Below are 18,396 nucleotides of genomic sequence, written 5' to 3' on the forward strand. Positions count from 1 at the left end.
GAAACTTGTGAAAAAAATGACCAGATAATAGTAAGTCTTAAAAAAAACATATGGAAATCAGGACTATTTGAAAACTGAAGTCTTATGAAGAAACATATATATGTAAGAGCCCGCCTTTCTAATAACAATATCAAAAACCCCAAATCCACAAGTAAATTTATCTTATCACTCTCTTTGTCAGAGCTGCAGGTGGCTATTGTAAAAAAAAATAAAAAAAGAAAAGTTATTCAGCTCTCAAAAGACTGTAAATAACAATTTCAGCTTCAATCATATGCAGTAAACTGAGGCATCATGTTGTTTAGAAGCTTTATAAAAATTACACTGAACGTTATTTATCTGAGTTTTAAAAAAAATCACTTGGAGTCCTTAATAGCCACAATAGTATTGCAAATATTTATATACGCTGCTTTCATTGAAGAAAGAGTTGATTTAAGTGCTGCACTGATGAAAATGATTTTACAACCACATCTCTTTTCATTTGTTTTGCATTCATACTGTATTATTTTAAGTGTTTCAATATTATCGGTATACCATCTTCTGATTGTGTACTGATAGGATGATCTGTTTATCACACGTACAATCAGTAGAACTGAAAAGTCCAGTGTGTGCTAAGAAAAAGCTGCAGTCTGGTTACCCCAGAGTATAGCAACAGCAACCGTATGTGTCTGGGTTGGTGCCCTACAGGATTTACCCCATCAGCTCTAGGTGGCCCCAAGCTGTGTGCTGCCACCTTCACCTCCACTTCTCAACCTGACTTCATTTCCAATTCAAAATTCCAGCAGAAAACACACACCACCCTCATACTCCTATGTCTTTAGCCTTCTGGCCAGTTTCCCACATAAAAGTTTAAATTTACCAAGCTCTCATGTCCTTTTTCACTCCCCTGCTACATGTTTTGCACCACTATGTGCAATACATTGCCTTTTCAACATAGCGGAGGAAGGTTCTGGCCAGAGACACATTTTGATGGGCAGGGTAGAAAGGGAGGTACTGACCGATTGGTCTCAGGCAGAAGCTGTTCCCATGACATATACAACCTATGTTTCAGGCTTGTTGCTAAAGGGGAAAAAAAAAAAAATCACGGCCAATCCATGTGAAACCTGTTGTCTGCATCCCGTTACCACAGATCTACAGAAAACGACTGCACGGACAATATGGCGTAGTACGCCTTTATGCAACTTTAGACTAGTGCATCCACAAGTGATTTTCTATGCTCTTGAAAAGCCTGCCCATAAACTGACAACTCTTTAAAAAACTTACAAGCTGTATGAGAAAAGAAATAAAATATGGAGAAATATATTTCTGCGATGTTTCCTCAACCTCATTCCGTTTTGCATTTATATAAAGAAATAATGTACTGATTTGCATACAGTTGAACATTAATATTCTAAGTATGGCGTGCTGTTTACGACAACCATCTCCTCAGACTTTCTTTCTTTGTCTCAATCACTTAAAATCAACATCGAAAATTTTTGCAGAGGCAGTGGAAATTGTAAAGCTGTTTATATTTTTGCATTCAATTTACTATGCATTGTAACCACTTCTGGTTTAGATAGATAATGTTTCTGAGAAATCAAACAAAATGAAGATACAAATCTAAAATTCTGTGCAAAGCCTGAATTCTTCAGACTATGTGTGATCTTCTGTAATAAAAGCGTACGTAGCAACTTTGATCAGAGACAGCCATAATGCTTTAATGACAAGCATTAAAACTAAAAATTTGTAGCTTTTTCAAAGGGGAAAATACAATTTAAGAGCAACAAAAAATTAAAATCACTAACTTGTAACATGGAGTGCATCTCAGCTGCGTACAACTGAACGTGTTTAAATTTGCTTTTAAAAAGCACCAAGATTTGGTAACTACACAGAATAATTTAGGCTTGAAGGGATGCGTAGAGGTCATCTAGTCTAATCCCCTGCTCAAAGCTGGCCCAGGGCTGTGTCTGATCAAGTTCAGACCGTCTCCACAGATGGAAACTCCACAGCCTCACCAGACACCTTTTTCCAGTGTCCAACCACCCTCATGGTGGCAACACTTTCCATTATGTCAAATCCAAATTTCCCATGCTCCAACTCGCACTCGTTGCCCCTCACGCTATCACTGTGCACCTCCGAGAAGGACGGACTTGCTTAGACATCAGCAAGTCCAACTCTAAAAGTCAGGAAATGCCAAGTGGTTGGTCTTGCTCCTGCTTCTTTGTTGCATGAATCATCCTACAGTTTTCACTGAAACTATCAGGTGCCACCATTTTTTGCATAGGAGTCCCACATCTTTCCAGGCCCAAAAGGCGAAGCACAGACTGTATGGAATAAAACTGTCTTTAGAAGGATCTTCCTGTTATCGGGGGAAAATCTGCCTATTCTGTGCTCCAGGCTGTTGTGGCTGGCCTGTTGGCAGGTCCTGAGATCTCTCATTAATGCCAGCTCATTTACCTCAAATGACTGAACGCTCTGTGGCATGGATGTCTCCCCTTCCACCAATTCACTGTCCGCAGGCTAATCGTTTTATCCATACTTAGTTTCTCTATTCATAAAACGGGAGTATGGATATTGTTTTGCTTCTCAAGAGCCCTCAGAGCAGAAGGAGCTGATGTTCGTAAGGTCACAGATTGCACAGCTTGGAGAAGAGGATGAAAAAATGCAGAATTGTATATTTACCGTAATTATTAGCATCTCATGAGTTTGGCTGTAGATTATCTACTGAACATTAGGAGACTGTTCAGCTAACTCATTCAGTTACTATCACGAAGCAAAACCCTCTTAAAATGCTTTCTATAATCATGCAGATCACTTTTTTAAGTGTTTTAACATCACAAGGGCTATGCAGGCCTAAGAAGCCTACTTGAACCAAACTAAATGTACCTTTTGTTTGTGGTTCAGTAGACAATACCCCACTAACCCAAACAGTTGCAGTGGCCATTCTCATGCCTTAAAAAGGAAGATCAAGATAGAATATTTTTATCAAATTAGAGTGCTTGTATGATTTGCTAGAACTAGGAGTGATAGTGGCTGTAATATGGTGCAAAATTAAATTCAATAATAATATGAACCTAGCAGTATTTATACAAGTCTGATGAAAGGTACTTGTGTCACCAATAATTTTATATATGATGACATAGTTTTATGAGATTAAAAAGCGTGTTGAAACCCAACAGGAAAAGGATTAAAAATAAGATGTAAAAAACATTCTTAAGGGGCTCTCTCCTAGAGCTTTCCAAACAGAAGATTTCAATCCCATCTTGTTTCTGCCAGGTAAATAATCGTTTTGATTTTAGGAAAAAAAGAAGCCAACTCCTAACTTCTACTTAAGCAAGTCTGTGACTTTCTATGTGACTTCTCAAAATTAGCCTTGTGAAGGGAATCTATGTTAACAGAGCCCGATTTAATCTAAGTCTAAACAGACAGTGACTATCACTAAAGCTTATTCTAATGGCCAAAGGTACTAGGCAAACAATGAAGTTATTTAGGTTGGAAAACTGACAAAATTGAAAAAAATTACAGATCTGATAGGCTGTGACCAACCCTCATGGGAATATTTTCTAACTTTTGAGTATCTTGTAGACAAACATTTTCGTTTCCACATATTTTTAAAATGATGATTAATTAAAGAAATCTTAAGAGGTAAAAGAGCACTCTCCTCCTGTTGTCAAGATGAGGGAGCATGGCTTCATTTTATGTGAGTGAAATGTAAGGAATAAATCTTCCACTCTCCTCAACTTTATCCTAATTCTTTTATAGATACTACATAGCTGCAGGAATGCCAGCTCTACAAGTACAGAATGAATAGGCAAGCTTTTACTGAAGTGGAATGCTTCAGGATTTATTTTCCAAAGCCAAGAGCACATCTCAGTGCATATAACAAACAAATCTATACCCATCTTGCCAGTCATAAATGAAACAGACCAAGGCAATATTACAGAAAATTATTAGTATTATAAAAAAACAGCTACAGCTCATTTGTCTCTCCAGAAAAAAGCAAGCCTACTTCGGTACTATGACATCTTATGAAATCTGAAGTATCATGGTAGCATTCATGTATACTATTACCATTTTGGTCTCCCTTGTACGCTATGTTTTAATCTTGAATACACATCTTGAATATTAGTGCTAAGCTGCTTTACTGCCTGAGATGTCCTCATGCTGATATCCCATAATAAAATCTCGTGCAATTAAGACGTATTTCAACATGACATGGATTCCAGCTGGAAGACAGGAGAAGGGAGAGTGATGCTTCCCCCCAATTAGTGATGTTCAGGCTCTCTTGTTCTGAGATGCCGTTCCCCTCCACATACACAAAAACGTACCATTCGCAAGTCTCTCAAACACCTTCACGTGCTGCCTCTGCAGCTGCGACCTCAGTACCTGCCATCAGCCCAGACTCTATAGTTAAGCTTCTTCCATACTGGTGGCCACTGCCAGGACAATGGCTGTGGGAAAACAAAGCCCCATCAATTAGATGGGACTTCTTTTACCTCCCAACAAACCTTAATGCCTCACGAGGCTGTCTAAAGGAGCCCTTTCCTCCCTGATGTCTCTGCCCCTTCTGACAGCCACACAGAGCCTGGAAAGCCAGGGTATACTCTAACCATCAAGCACCTTGAGTAGGGCAATTTGGTACATCTGCTTCTGCATTATGGATTGTCTTTAAAATCTTGTTCCTTGATCATTCGTTTTGAGCTCTGACAAGCAACTGATATTCTTCATTGGTTTTCCCCGGGTGCATCTGAAAGGTCACGTGGCACACTGAATTTGGAAGAAGTGACTGGCTCAGCTCACCAGTTCAACTTAATGTTTAGGTCCAAGCTTTGCACTGATGGAAACAACTGTAATACTTTATGAACAAGCAGAACATAGAGAAAAAAAATCTCAGGGATGATTTATCAGTATTTGTTTTTGCATTCCTGTTTGGTTTTGGGTTTTTCTGTTGCCAGGATAAAACAAATCAAGGTCCTTTGTTTGAAAAATATTTGATAAAGATTCTCCAATATGCCTCTTTGTTGTTTTCTCCCTTTAACTTCCAACTGCAGGTGGTTTGTTCTTTACAGACACATATCAAACACATTACTATTGGACAGCATTAAAGCTTCAATTAGGAAGAACAAACATAGTCAAGCAGATGTTCATGTACTTTTTCTTTTCTTTTAACGTTTTTTCTCCTTTTGTTCAGTGATATTGTTAAGGAAAACTTATTACTTACCCAACATTTTCTGCATCTTCATCACACTCAGCCCTATATTTGCAAACTCCACATTTTGAGTGTTTTCTCTGAACTTCTGTCCCAGATCCTTCATACTCTAAAAAAAATAAGGTATTGTTAACAGAAAGCATGACTTTCATATCAAGCTCTGATTTTGCTTACCTAAATCCATTTGCCTTCAGGTATATTTTCAACATGAAGTTATCATATACTGAAGCTATTAACCTTAATAGTGCTCCCTTTTTCAAAATCAGGCATTTGGAGGCTGGCAGAACTGTACCAGTGACAGGAAAGCATCCCTGAAAACACTAATGCTTCACTGATTGACTCTTCCTTTATTCTTATTTCAGTATTTATTGTCACTCCACCAGACACACAACCGGCATTGACATGTGTCCCAGTGACTTTTAATCTTAATTGGCACTGATAACGTGTAAACCCTGTGCCTTTTAATGTCCTTGAATATTAGGTAGTGGGGATTTGAATGCTATTTTCTTTGACAGTCTTTAATTACTGTTATCCTTATGCAAGGTTACTGCTTGCATTTCTTCCCCTTTCTCTTTCATGACGATGGGATTAGACTGTGCTCATATCTCATATATGCTGTGGTATATTTTCCAGACTACTCCGATTAGTTGCACAAGACTAAAAGAAAAAAGTTATCTTAAGAAACTGGTAGAAATGCTATGTCCCCCCAAAAGTAAAATTAATATCTCAAATATTCTGATCCTAAAAACATCTGCACCAATCTTACTGTTCACGTGGATATCAAAACTCTTCACTGAGTAAAAGAGAAATATAACTGTACTTCTATTGTTTCACTACCATTAGTCACTCCTATTTTTTATTTTAACAAAGCCATAAAGGAGAGAGAGACATTTGAAAAGCAGGAAAACAACCACAGAAATCTGCAAAGGGAGACGAGAACCATTTAATGCATCACAGTATCATGGTGGTGCAAGGCTGACCACGCAAGGCTGACTACACAAGGCGGTCGGGTGGACAGAGCTCAAAGCGATTCTCTTTCTCATAGCAGCTTTATGTGCTGTAGCAACAGCTAATCAAGCACCACCAATTAAAAAGCTGCATTTACATTCTCTAAATATAAATAGCAAAAAGAAATCCACAAGAGTCTTTCCTAATTTTCCTGGATCTTGGCTGAAGGGAATCTCTCCCTCCTACCTGGAGGCTGGGCTTACATGGAGAATAGTGCAGGTGAGCCTCTCAAATTAACTTCTGTCTAAAGCACGCTGTGCATTTTTCAAAGATTAATACATATCAAACTTTATTACAAAATTCCCACTGTAGAAATTCTATTACCACTCTTATTAAGTTGCAGTAGAGGTCATTTGCTTTTATCTTTACAAATGTACATCTTATTTGATTTTTCCTTCTTTCTAGATACTACATTCCTGTAGCTGTGGTTAGCATCCTAAAGTGTCCTTTACTGTCAGATTTCACTTTTCCATGCCAATAAATGACCCCCTACCGTTTGAATAAGTCAAACAAATGGCACTGCTCATGGCTTTCATTCATGGTATTTCCCCTTCTTTTCCTGTTCTTATGACTCTCGATGCCCTTCCCCAGCACGTTAACACCCTCCGGAGTTACAGGGGCAAGAGCTGGACACACTGCTCCAGAAGAGTTGTCATCAAAGCCAAATACCATCTATGATATTCTTCAGTTAAAACATCCAACAATCATATTTATTTTTGACCATTTTTCTGCACTGACCATTATTATTCACATTCCCTTTATTATCCACCTTATTCCGCAATGAGTCCTTTTCAGGGTCATCAGTCTGTAGGAGAGAGGCTGACATCAAGGCAAAATCACCTAGACCCTGGACTTGCTACATATAGCTCTGTCCTCAGGCATTAAAATCCCGCCTGCTTGTGCGTCCTGTTAGCTCAGTGACCTGTCTTCTGTTGTCCGGGCCTGATCGGCACTGACTGGTTTGCTCCCAGGTCACCAGTGGAAGAGGTCACAAGGCCAAGAACAGTCCCTAGAAACACGCTCATTTTGTAACGATTCCTTAACATTTAACGATCCATCGATTGGCAATATTTTTGCATATTAGGTGTGCACTGTGTGGATGTTGTGCCCTCTAGTTACTTAGACTTGTATGAGAGATTGCCTTTGACTGAGAAAGGTTACGGCTTTGAGGTGGTACGCTTAAATAAAATGTTCTGTTGTACAAGTGACTTTCTTGGAAAAATAAGTTAAAAAAAGGTAAATTTCTCAACAAAGGTTTTCCATGAACCCATGACGACTGGCATTAAATATTTTCCCCTCCCTTAATTCTGTACTCAGTTGATTCTTCCACCTTCTATTCCACTGCTTTGCTTCCGATGGATGCCAGAATGAGAGGCTGTAGCCTGTCCAATCACCACATTTATCTTTTCTCAAAATATGTGTACATTATTTCTCATTGTTCTACTGAAGAAAAAGAGACCAAAAAAGTCATCGCCAGCCCAGAGAATTCTTTACCACCCATTTTTAAAGCTTTCAGGTGCAAACCAGCCAGACCTGCTGGTTAGAAAACACCTGTCTTCAACATTTGGTGCTTAATATCCTTCTGCAGTACTGCTAGCATGGAAAATATTTCATCATATCCTATATATACTATCTGACTTGACTACAACTACAACCAGAATGCTTTACAGAGCACTTTATCTGCACTATTAGCATTTCAATTTTGTAATGGAGCTAAAGAAGCAACACATACACACACACGTGCACATGCACGCCCTTCCTCATGGGCTTTAGTTCTGCTCCTTGTGAACACCCCGACACCTTTTCATCTTCATAAACAGTAGTCCACAACTACTTGTTCATTGTTTCTATACACTATTCAGTGTAAACTTATCTGTTTCTCCTTTCCTCCCCCCTAAAATTGCTTTCTCTACCTTTTTAAATTAGGTTTGCTTTAGAAAAAGTGGGGTCTTTTTTTCTTGATCAGAACTTGCTGGACCTCATGTATATAGAATTATTTATCTTTATCACTTTATTTTGTTTGCATATAATAAATATGTGCAAGTCAAGAACACCTGCACCTCAGCTACTAATAATTTACACCTGTCAGGATGAGGTGTAATACAGATGAATGTGTATTGATGCAACATTTCCGAGTTAGGTGATAGTCGTCTATAATTTTTAGCGGCTTCTTTCATTACTAGCTGCATGAGGTTTTAGTACTAGCAGCATGAGACACTGCATATAATATAGACTGAAGTCCTTTAAGAAAATGCAGCTTTTCCCACCAATACAAAATAGATAAATACTGTTTTTCAGCCTGAATTGGTAGCAGACATTTTCAGTACCCCACTTGTGTGCTGTTAAAATAAGTTAATCCATTAATATTTGAGAGCATAAGTTTCTCTGGTGCAAATATCTCCAAATAGGCAATGCATCCCTTGACAGATTGCCCCTCCCTTCTCCTTTCTCCCCCACATTTGATTGTTCCTAAATAGGTTATAGCCATTAATTTTAATATCCCAATCAATCAGATCTTCCCAACAGGTTTCAGTAATATCAATTAGGTCAAAATATGCTCCTAAATGAGAAATTCAACTCCTCTTGTTTATTATGCAGGCTTCTAATGTTGATGTATAGATGATTACAGAATTTCTTCTCCTCGCTTTCATTGGTATCTTGATTAATTCTGTTCTTTGACATCTTAATTTCATATTGAGTGAAAGCTCATTTTCCCTCTCTTTTCAGCTTCCTTTCGTGTTTCAGGGCAGCACCTCATTAATGCTCTGTCCTTCAAAAGAAATGAGGCACAAGGATGGGATCTGTGACTCCCAGTTGCCTCTCTGAGCTGCAGTCCTCCTTAACACTTCTCCTCGAGTCATTATTCCTCCACAGAAGATGGCCAGCTATATCTTAGGAGCTTCAGGGTAGAAGCCTGCGAACGGACAGAAGCGCTAGAGGAATTGGCCAGCAGTAAATTGCTTCCCTCGGCAACTCATTTGTGTTTTCCTACAACGGTAATATGGCTGGGTTTCTGCTGAGGGCTTTCAATCAGGCTTGAAGCAAAAGCATCAGTCTGTGTCAAGGTGAAGTTTGGTCTGCCCCAAGGCATGGCCTGGAAAGGGAGCTGTGCTCTATATATGTATTTATCACTGTTCACAGTGAAGCAGGGGGAGCTTGTGGAGAGCTGCAACTACTCAGTAGCCATGTACGGATGGAAGAAAGATTCCTTTGTCTGGGAAATCCCCTCTGAAAACCAATTCCTATCTATTTTGGGAGTATAGTGATTTTTGCTGTATCTCATGGGAGTAACTAATCTCAAAAAGGTTTTGGAAAAATAGGAAGGGCCACAGCAAATCCCCTTCTGCACCCTAAAGTACAGAAGAACCCCCCTGTGATCAGACTGTCATTCCTTCAGTACAGCTAGCACTGGAAATTCCTCTCAAAATACCACAGTCCACAGCATCACACATTATGGGCTGCAGTTCATTGAACGGTTTAGCGATTTATCCTCTCATCCATTAATTTTTAGGGCAACTTTAATGACACACTTAATTAAAATGAAGATTGACCCCGTAATTTAAAACAAAGCTGCAAACTTGCTCTTTTGTCTGTAAGTATATATTTAAAACAAGTGCAACAACTACTCTTAGCTATCCCAAATTTTTGGCAAGCAGTGTCTTGAATTATCTCGACCATGCTGCTGGATCATATGCAAAAGCAGTATTTACCAATGTGGAAGGTCCTGTTCTCTTATCCAACTACCCAGCTGGCTTAGAAGCAAAGCCTGGCTTGGTATAGCCAGAGATCTATACCTGGCTGAAAGATACTTTCCCTGTGCAGTATGGACCACACAGTGCAGCTGCAAGCAAGCTCCAGTAAAGACTTTGAAGTTTTGCAAGAATGGGCGTTACAGGTTTAACACAAGGATGCCTGGTCTACTTATGTCTGAGGTGCCTGGAGGAGGGGAATTCGAAGTTTGATACCCTAATCACAACCCAGCCAAGGTGATATGCTTGCCCAGTGGTTATGAGTATGATAGCGTGTGCACTTCTAAGCAAAGGACTTGAGGACATGCACTGTAAGACTCCCTACCACCACCCCCCTTGTTATGTGTTACGTATTTTACACATCTGACAACTATAACTTCTATTTTGCTTCTACGCATATGACACCATGGATAATGGTGGGGAAAGCTGGCATACTGTGAGAGCTGGATCAGCTTCTATGCTGCAGGACCCTCTGGTTGGAGAACTCGAATACCCATGCACTCCACCATCTTGCTTCAAATGCAGCTAAGTCCTTTTCCTCCAAAGGAAGACAGAACAATTTCAGAGTAACCGCCAGGGGAATTATGTATGAGTACATGATGGTGGAAAATGGAAAGGACAAGAAAGACACCAGACGCCAAGGGAGGCGTCCCACAATTTCATGAACATGCCGAATGCCGTTCTGCAGGCCCCACGGAGAGTGGATAGGCATTGGAACAGACTGCTCAGGGAAATGGTGCAATCACAGTCCCTGGAAGTATTCAAAAAACGTGTGGATGTGGTGCTTAGGGACATGGTTTAGAGGTGGACCTGGCAGTTAGGTTAATGGTTGGACTCGATGATCTCAGAGGTCCTTTCCAACCTTAATGATTCTATGATTCTATCCAGGCTGGATGAGATGAACCTGCCCTCATTTGCTATCTGTCATCCTGCACAAGAGGCAAGAGGAATCTGTCCTTCCATGCCCCTGGCTCCAGCATCCTTCCAAGCAAGCTGCAGCCCTCCCCCAAAACTCCTGCTCAGAGTAAGTTTTCACCAACAGAAGGCCTGAACGTTCAGGCCCTTTGCCTCTGCATTGCTGAACCTTTGGTGAAAACACAGTAATTCTTGCAAGTTTTAGTTCGGTGTTAATTTTACCTACAGGGAGTAGGATCTCAACAGAAATAAATAGGGCTATTTGAAGCTAAAGTGATACTCACTGACAAGCCACGTGATGGAATCAGCACTTAAATCTTTCTAAGTCACACACCATTATAGAAATACGCTAAAAGACGTGATGTTACCTCCTATCCAGGGTGTTAATCACCATCAAGTTTCTGCAGTCATATTAAAATATATTAGAACAAATCAGTAGCATTATTACAAATTAAAATAAAAAACGTTTGAGGTTCTAAACTGTGTCTTTATACCACTCTGACTGTGTGACAATTACTGGATAAGTGTTGTCCCCAGTGAGGGGAAGGAACAGATGGCAGCCTGCTAAAAAGCACATACTGTATATCAATTTATTAATTACTGAATGCAATCTGCTAGACGTTCATCACAAGATACTTCAGCTATTAAATTTCAGAGGGATTAGAAATTCAAAACAAATTATTTTAATAATAATTAACTTAGCTATATGTATTGCAAGCATGTTATTTCCTTAGCTTAAAAGCCTGAAATGATTGGGTGCCATCTGTCTAACTACCATTACATCTTTTTTAATATCAAAAGTGCATTTTGCTTAGGTACACAGATAAACGCTGAACAAAAAGAATAAAAAATTAATGTTATGGGCATAGTAGGACACTTAGAAATCTTACCCATGTTGGTTGATTACTAGACTACAGAACCTGCCCCTTCTAGGACACTGATTTGTCTCTGAGAAGCTGGCTTGAAAAGTCATTACCATTTGTTAACTCTTTGATGGTGTGCATAACACATGCTGATGGTTTTCAGCACACCCTTGCAAAGGCCTAACTATATCACAAAGTCAACATCACAGCTGCCATTTGCTGGCAGTATCAAATAGAGAAAGTACTGGAGTGAGAGGAAAAAAGGCCTGTACTTGGAGGGACACGGGAAGAACGGCTCAGAAGTGCTCGTTTACCAAAGATGGGACCTGGGATCTCAGATGAAATAAGGTTCTCCTTCAAAAGTTATTGCACTATGCGTGGATGCCAGATGGAAAGTACTACCAAAAAAAGCCTTACGAATAAGGACTACTGCCAGATGAAAGCAAATTATCTTTGTCACGAATACCTTTGACAAAAAAAAAAAAAAAGGAACCAGCTTCTTCAAAAAGCTTTCCTTTAAGAATCAGTGTTCCCATCTGCAGTGGGCCAAAATTTCTTCTAATAATGTAGGATGTGATTGTAAATCCAAGCAGAATTTAGACTAATGGCTCCGATTGCCGTTTCCGTTGTCTCACTACTAGTTGGGCAATGTCATGCTAGGTTCTTTTTCAGAATATTGACAAGGACAGAGGCTTTAACACAAGACTGAGGTCTTCTGAACATTGAATCTGCTTCAGCTAAATGATAGGGCTTCTACCTGGCTAGAAGTCCTGAGTGCCAGCTCTTTGTATAGTGAGAGGGCAAGAAGACCACTAAGATGACTGCTTCTTTTTAGACATTCTTGGCTAGTATCAAGTTGTAAACTTGAGAAAAAAAACCTATTTGCACATAGAAAGCACATGCATATAAACCTACCAAAGTTAATCTTCCTGAGGCTACTTTATTGGGTTGACACAGTTCTTTTTACAGGGAAAACATGGCAGATTCCACCAGAAATAACAATTTTAAATTCTTGTTAGAAAAAAGAAAATGTTTCACGCAAGCTAGCAATCTGCCTCCTTTATGTACACAGGACAGCCTGAGGATCATTTTTCATGCTCCGATCTACCAGTTGTGGAAGTACATCCAGCAGGTCAAATAGTGTTGTAATTTACAACTGGCAGAGATGAACATGAATCTGAGCCTGTGACTTCTCTTTCACCAGTTCTGCCTCAAACTCTAACAAATCACTGTTTAAACAAAGCGGATCAGGAGCCAGTTTTATGACTGTATTCTTCAGAACAGGGAAATTGCAGAATGATTCATATGAGATTACAGGGAAAAGCCCATGTCTTCAATGCAAATCTGAAGGATCCCACCGTCTTCAGCTGTGGCCTCAACTAAGCAACATTTTTAGGGCTGAGTCCCACTCTCTGACATTGTTTTCTGTAGAGGTGAAACATAATGGTAAAAGTAATGAGGTTTTTCAAATTTCTCTAATTTCTGAATTAACAATCCATACTCTTCTTAGAAAAGGCTTCAGGATACCCTCTGCCACAAGTGATCAACAGCTTGGTTTCATAAGTGTAATTTTTATTATGCTAATTGAAGGTTCAGACTTCTGAAGTTAGCAAAATGAGTAATTTTATCACAACTCTTTATTAATACCATGCTGTCAGAGCATAGAAAATGGAAATCGCTTATCCAGAATGTCAGAGGGCAACTAGACAATTGTGTCACCCTTAAAAATTATACTACTCCATCTCATTCAGGCGTACTGAAAAAATTCTCCCAGTTTTAATTCTTTTCCTAAAATCTAGTATCTTTGTAACAGCAAACATGATTTGGGAGATAACCTGGATCGGTATTTCCATGGTCTTTAGCATTTTTGTGGCACATGACAACTTCTAAGGCAAGACATTGTCTGAAACAGTCTTTGAGGAACAAGGTTTTTCTGGGGTTTTTACTCAGTTCTAAATCTACTCTTTTTTTTTTTTTTTTTTTTTTTTTTTTTTACATAAAAATGAATACATTTAACATCATACAGTTTGGGAGTAGGAGGGAAAATCTGCATCAAGTCAAGTTTCAGAATCATTAATGAGCTTGTTCTGCGTCTGGAAAATGAAAGAGAACAGTGTGAACCACTAGCACAAATCTCAGCTGCACGTGAGGCAAGCAGCTAATTTCAGCAGTGAAGACTGTCACAGGCAGAGCTATAGCAACTGAAGAGCACAACTCAGACGCTTTCCCAGTACTTTCCTTCACAGTTAAAAATCTACCAGCAAACAGTACATCTCCTGCACAGCAATCGCAACGCTTCCTGAACACGTACAAGCAGCTGCACTCATCCCTTCCATGTGTGCAAGCTTCGCTGGTGCGTACACAATCACACTAATTGTGTGTTTAAGAAACATAGCAAACACTCATTCTGTGATTAACATCTGGAAATGTAAATCTTAGGGAGAAAACACAAATCTCTAAGCTAGCATGTTTGCTTCCTTGCTGGCTTGCTCTCACTTATCCTTGCGTTTTCCCACTTCTATTGCTGCTTCCTTGTACTTACAAGCAGTAGCTGTACCTAACCCACAGGGCACAGAAGCTCTCCATGCAACTTGGTTCCCATTTGTGCACCCTTAGCCCAGGCTATGATACTACATGATCAGGCCTGGCTGATTATTATATCTCAGCATGTCCTGGATTCCTCAGGAAGAAAATGGGGAAGGCTGGTCCGGGAAGCTGTGCTGTGCTCCAGTCAGTCCTGTAGCTGGAATAACCAGGGAGGCAGGACTGTGGTGTGCACCAGGGAGCACCCTGACCCTGCAGGTCACCCTCTGCCTGGGTTCCTGCCCTTTCTCCTTGTCTGGATCCCAAACAATGCACCTCCATCCTCAGCAGGTTCAGCATTCTTTTAGAAGTTAGCTTTTAATTCTAAATTCCCTTAACTTGTAATACAACTTTGATTGTTTTAATGTCTCCTTGAAACAGTTTTACAGTTCCTTGAATAATGGAACAAAAACAATTCCAGATACAAAAATATTGTGAGTACAAAAATATTCTTGAGTTTTTGGCCAGAGCAGAGTTCAATAATCAAAGCAACAGTGTATTCCATCCTTTGAAGGATTGCTTTCAGACACAAAAAATGACTCAACATGCTGAAGACTAGCCAACTGCTCTGCAGAAGTATTACCCAACACCCAGTTTAGTGACATAGGTGGACGGGGACAGTACTAATTCAGCATGTCACAGATAGCCTGAATATATGTATTGGGTTTGCGTGTCAAGGTTTTGGCAGCAGGGGGCCTACAGGGGTGGCTACTGTGAGAAGCTGCTAGAAGCTTCCCCAGTGCCCAATAGAGCCAATGCCAGCCGGCTCCAAGAAGGACCCGCCGCTGGCCAAGGCCAAGCCCATCAGCGATGGTGGTAGCACCTCTGGGATAATATGTTTAAGAAGGGGGAAAAATTAAAAACAAAAGCTGCACAACTGCAGCCAGAGAGAGGAGTGAGAATATGTGAGAGGAACAGCCCTGCAGACACCCAGGTCAGTAAAGTAGGAGGGGGAAGAGGTGCTCCAGGCACCGGAGCAAAGATTCCCCTGCAGCCCGTGGTGAAGACCGTGGTGGGGCAGGCTGTACCCTGCAGCCTGTGGAGGTTAACGGTGGAGCAGATCTCCACCTGCAGCCCATGGAGGACCCCACGCCAGAGCAGGTGGATGCCCGAAGGAGGCCGTGACCCTGTGGGAAGCCTGTGCTGGAGCAGGCTCCTGGCAGGACCTGTGGGCCTGTGGAGAGAGGAGCCCACACTGGAGCAGGTTTGCTGTCAGGGCTTGTGACCGTGTGGGGGACCCACGCTGGAGCAGTCTGCTCCTGAAGGGCTGCTGGAAGGGACCCACGCTGGAGCAGTTCATGAAGAACTGCAGCCTGTGGGAAGGACCCACATTGGAGAAGTTTGTGGAGGACTGTCCTCTGGGGAGGGACCCCACGCTGGAGCAGGAGAGGAGTGTGAGGAGTCCTTGCCCTGAGGAGGAAGGGGCGGCAGAGACAACGTGTGATGAACTGACTGCAACCCCCATTCCCCGTCCCCCTGCGCCGCTGGCAGGGACGAGGTAGAGAATTCAGGGGTAAAGTTAAGCCCAGGAAGAAGGGAGGGGTGGGGGGAAGGTGTTTTAAGATTTAGTTTTTATTTCTCATTATCCTACTCTGACTTGACTGGTAATAAATTCAAGTAATTTCCCCAAGCTGAGTCTGTTTTGCCAGTTACAGGAATTGGTGAGTGATCTCTCCCTGTTCTTAACTCAACCCATGAGCCTTTCATTATACTTTCTCTCCCCTGTCCAGCTGAGTGATAGAGCAGCTTTGGTGGGCACTTGGCATGCAGCCAGGGTCAACCCACCACACTGTATCCAAAAAAGGAAAAAAGTGCCATGCAGGATTTTCAATTTCCGGTTGTTTAAAGTATTTTTTCTATCTTAAAATTAAGAACTAAAACCAACTGTTTTCATACTGAACAGAAGCAGGAACACTTTAGTTGGCCCAAAGGCACTCAGAAGAAAGCCAAATAAATGAAGGGCTAACATCACAAAACTGCTGGAGGAGGTAGTGGGTATGTTGTCCCTTCTTTATTCAATACCTCGACAGTGCAGATACTCACCTGGGGTCAAGGGACCCAGATTCACTGCTTTCTGCCTGAAGTGAACTGAACCTACGTATTCTACCTCCCAAGACAATGCCACTGCTACAAGGTAGTGGTGAGGGACCACCAAATCTCCTCAACCAATGCCATTCTATTTTGCATAAATAATTAAAATTCACTGGCATGCTGAGTCCCAGCTAACAAAGCCTTTCTATAGCATGCATCCTCCAACCTCCAGGCTGTCGCCTTCCTCCCACTCCCTTTGTCCCAGGCTCAATGAATATTTCAAGTGAGAACAAAAACAACAGCAGTGACCAAGGGAAACCCATTTTGGACCTCTCTTACCAAGAGCTGGTGGACCTGGTTCAGTCTCCTGTCCCAAATCAAGCAATGAGTATATTTGAACTTGGAACTTTCACCTCTTTTAGTGAGCAGCCTAAACAACAAAACGCAGCATGTTCTGTCCTACTTTTCTCCAAACTATTCATAAAATTACCCAAAGAATCCACACATCTGTCAGTCAGCTGCCAATCTCTTCCAGACCAACACAGTAACATTTACAAGGGACTTTAACAGGGATTTTTGAATCTGATTAGGAAATACTGAAAAAAATATTGCCAACAGCATTCAAACATTTCTAAAACTGTTCCAAAAATAAAAGTCAGATGTGGACTAAATTACTGTCATCTGTCTCCTATAAGGAGTGCATAGCAGTACGGAGGCAAGCAACACTCGGCTTGCAGGGAGCAGCTGTAGTGGAATAACAGGCTGGGTAATGAAGGGGGAAGGAGAAGCAAACAGAGCTGGGAAAGAGCATGATGCAATTGCAGGAAGAAGAACTTCAGAAAAAAATCACCAGTGAAGGTAAGGAGAGGCAGTGTTTGAGCACAAAATTGTTCCTTCAGACACTGCTCTGAAAGGAAACAAAGGTGCGAACGGCCATGTGCTAGCAGCAGCCCAGGAATTTACTTGTAGCATCATATCAAAGGTGAGGGAAATGCCTCCCCTTCCCTCATACATGAAGAAAGAGGAAGCCAGCTCCTGATTTTTGAAAGTTAACTGTTGTGTTTAGCCACACAGTGATGCCATTGATCGTCTTCCACAAAAGCACATTTTCATGTAGCTATACAAGATTTCCAATATTTCAAAACTCAGTCCCATCAGTATGAACTGCAACACTTTCTTAACACAAGCAAAGCCTAAAAGCAAAACATCTTTTCCATGTCTGTATATATCTATATCTCACATTTTTCATTCTATATGTATTCTTGCTAGTAGTATCAAAGATAGAATTAAGATAAAATTACATATTTTTTTTTTTTTAAATCCTTGGAAGAAGGTTAAGATGTGTTCAAAGACAGGAACACTTCTACTAGTACCAGCTGTGCTACATCCCCTCTTTGAATATACAGCTTTGAACAGAAACACGTGAAATATTTGGTAACAAGAGATACCATACTGTAATCATTATATGTTTTAGGCAACATGTTTGACCAAGGATAAAGTAATAACTAGACATTGTACACACTAAGAAAATGAATGCAAGGAAAAAAAAAAACCAAACACACGTAAGAAATTTATTGTGAATGGACATTTCCAGGAGCAAAATACAGGTGAAATAGGGATCTAAATATTACACTATATTGCTGGCAACAAATGAAAAATTATATAGGTCAAATCTGAAAGAACAGTATTCAGTGGTCAAACGCACACCACAACCTATTCCTATACACATACTGTTCTGAGATGGTCAGATAACACTGCAATGTTAAAGCTTATTTTTAAGTTGTCATACTTTTTCCTTAATTTATGTGGTATACAGCAACCATGTACATAAAACTGACACACATAAAGTAAAAAAGAAAGACCATAAATAAGTGTAACTGGGGTTTGGTACTCACCTCCTTCTCCTGACCCAGAGCCATTATCTGAAAAAGAAACAGGGAGAGAAAAAAAAGAAAGCAAATTAAAATATTGCTCCAGCAGCAGCTGTTTGTTCAGGAATTTGTCACTGTAAAACATTATACAGGTGTTACATTTCATGAGCCAGGTGTAAAAGCAAACATCC

The 18,396-nt window shown here is 40.6% G+C and overlaps 1 protein-coding gene across 1 annotated transcript in view; it reads right to left on the minus strand.

Moving 5' to 3' along the window:
- Positions 1-18,396, minus strand: part of TMEFF1 (transmembrane protein with EGF like and two follistatin like domains 1) — a gene marked incomplete at its 5' end in the record, with an annotated part of 123,914 nt that overhangs the window by 21,203 nt on the left and 84,315 nt on the right. Inside the window, 2 exons of the mRNA XM_082337867.1 lie at positions 5,198-5,294; positions 18,230-18,256. Of these exons, the coding sequence (XP_082193993.1) occupies positions 5,198-5,294; positions 18,230-18,256 (124 nt within the window). The remainder of the gene's footprint in view (positions 1-5,197; positions 5,295-18,229; positions 18,257-18,396) is intronic.

Source organism: Platalea leucorodia (genome assembly GCF_965183815.1).
Source record: "Platalea leucorodia genome assembly, chromosome: 1".
Lineage (NCBI taxonomy): Eukaryota > Metazoa > Chordata > Aves > Pelecaniformes > Threskiornithidae > Platalea > Platalea leucorodia.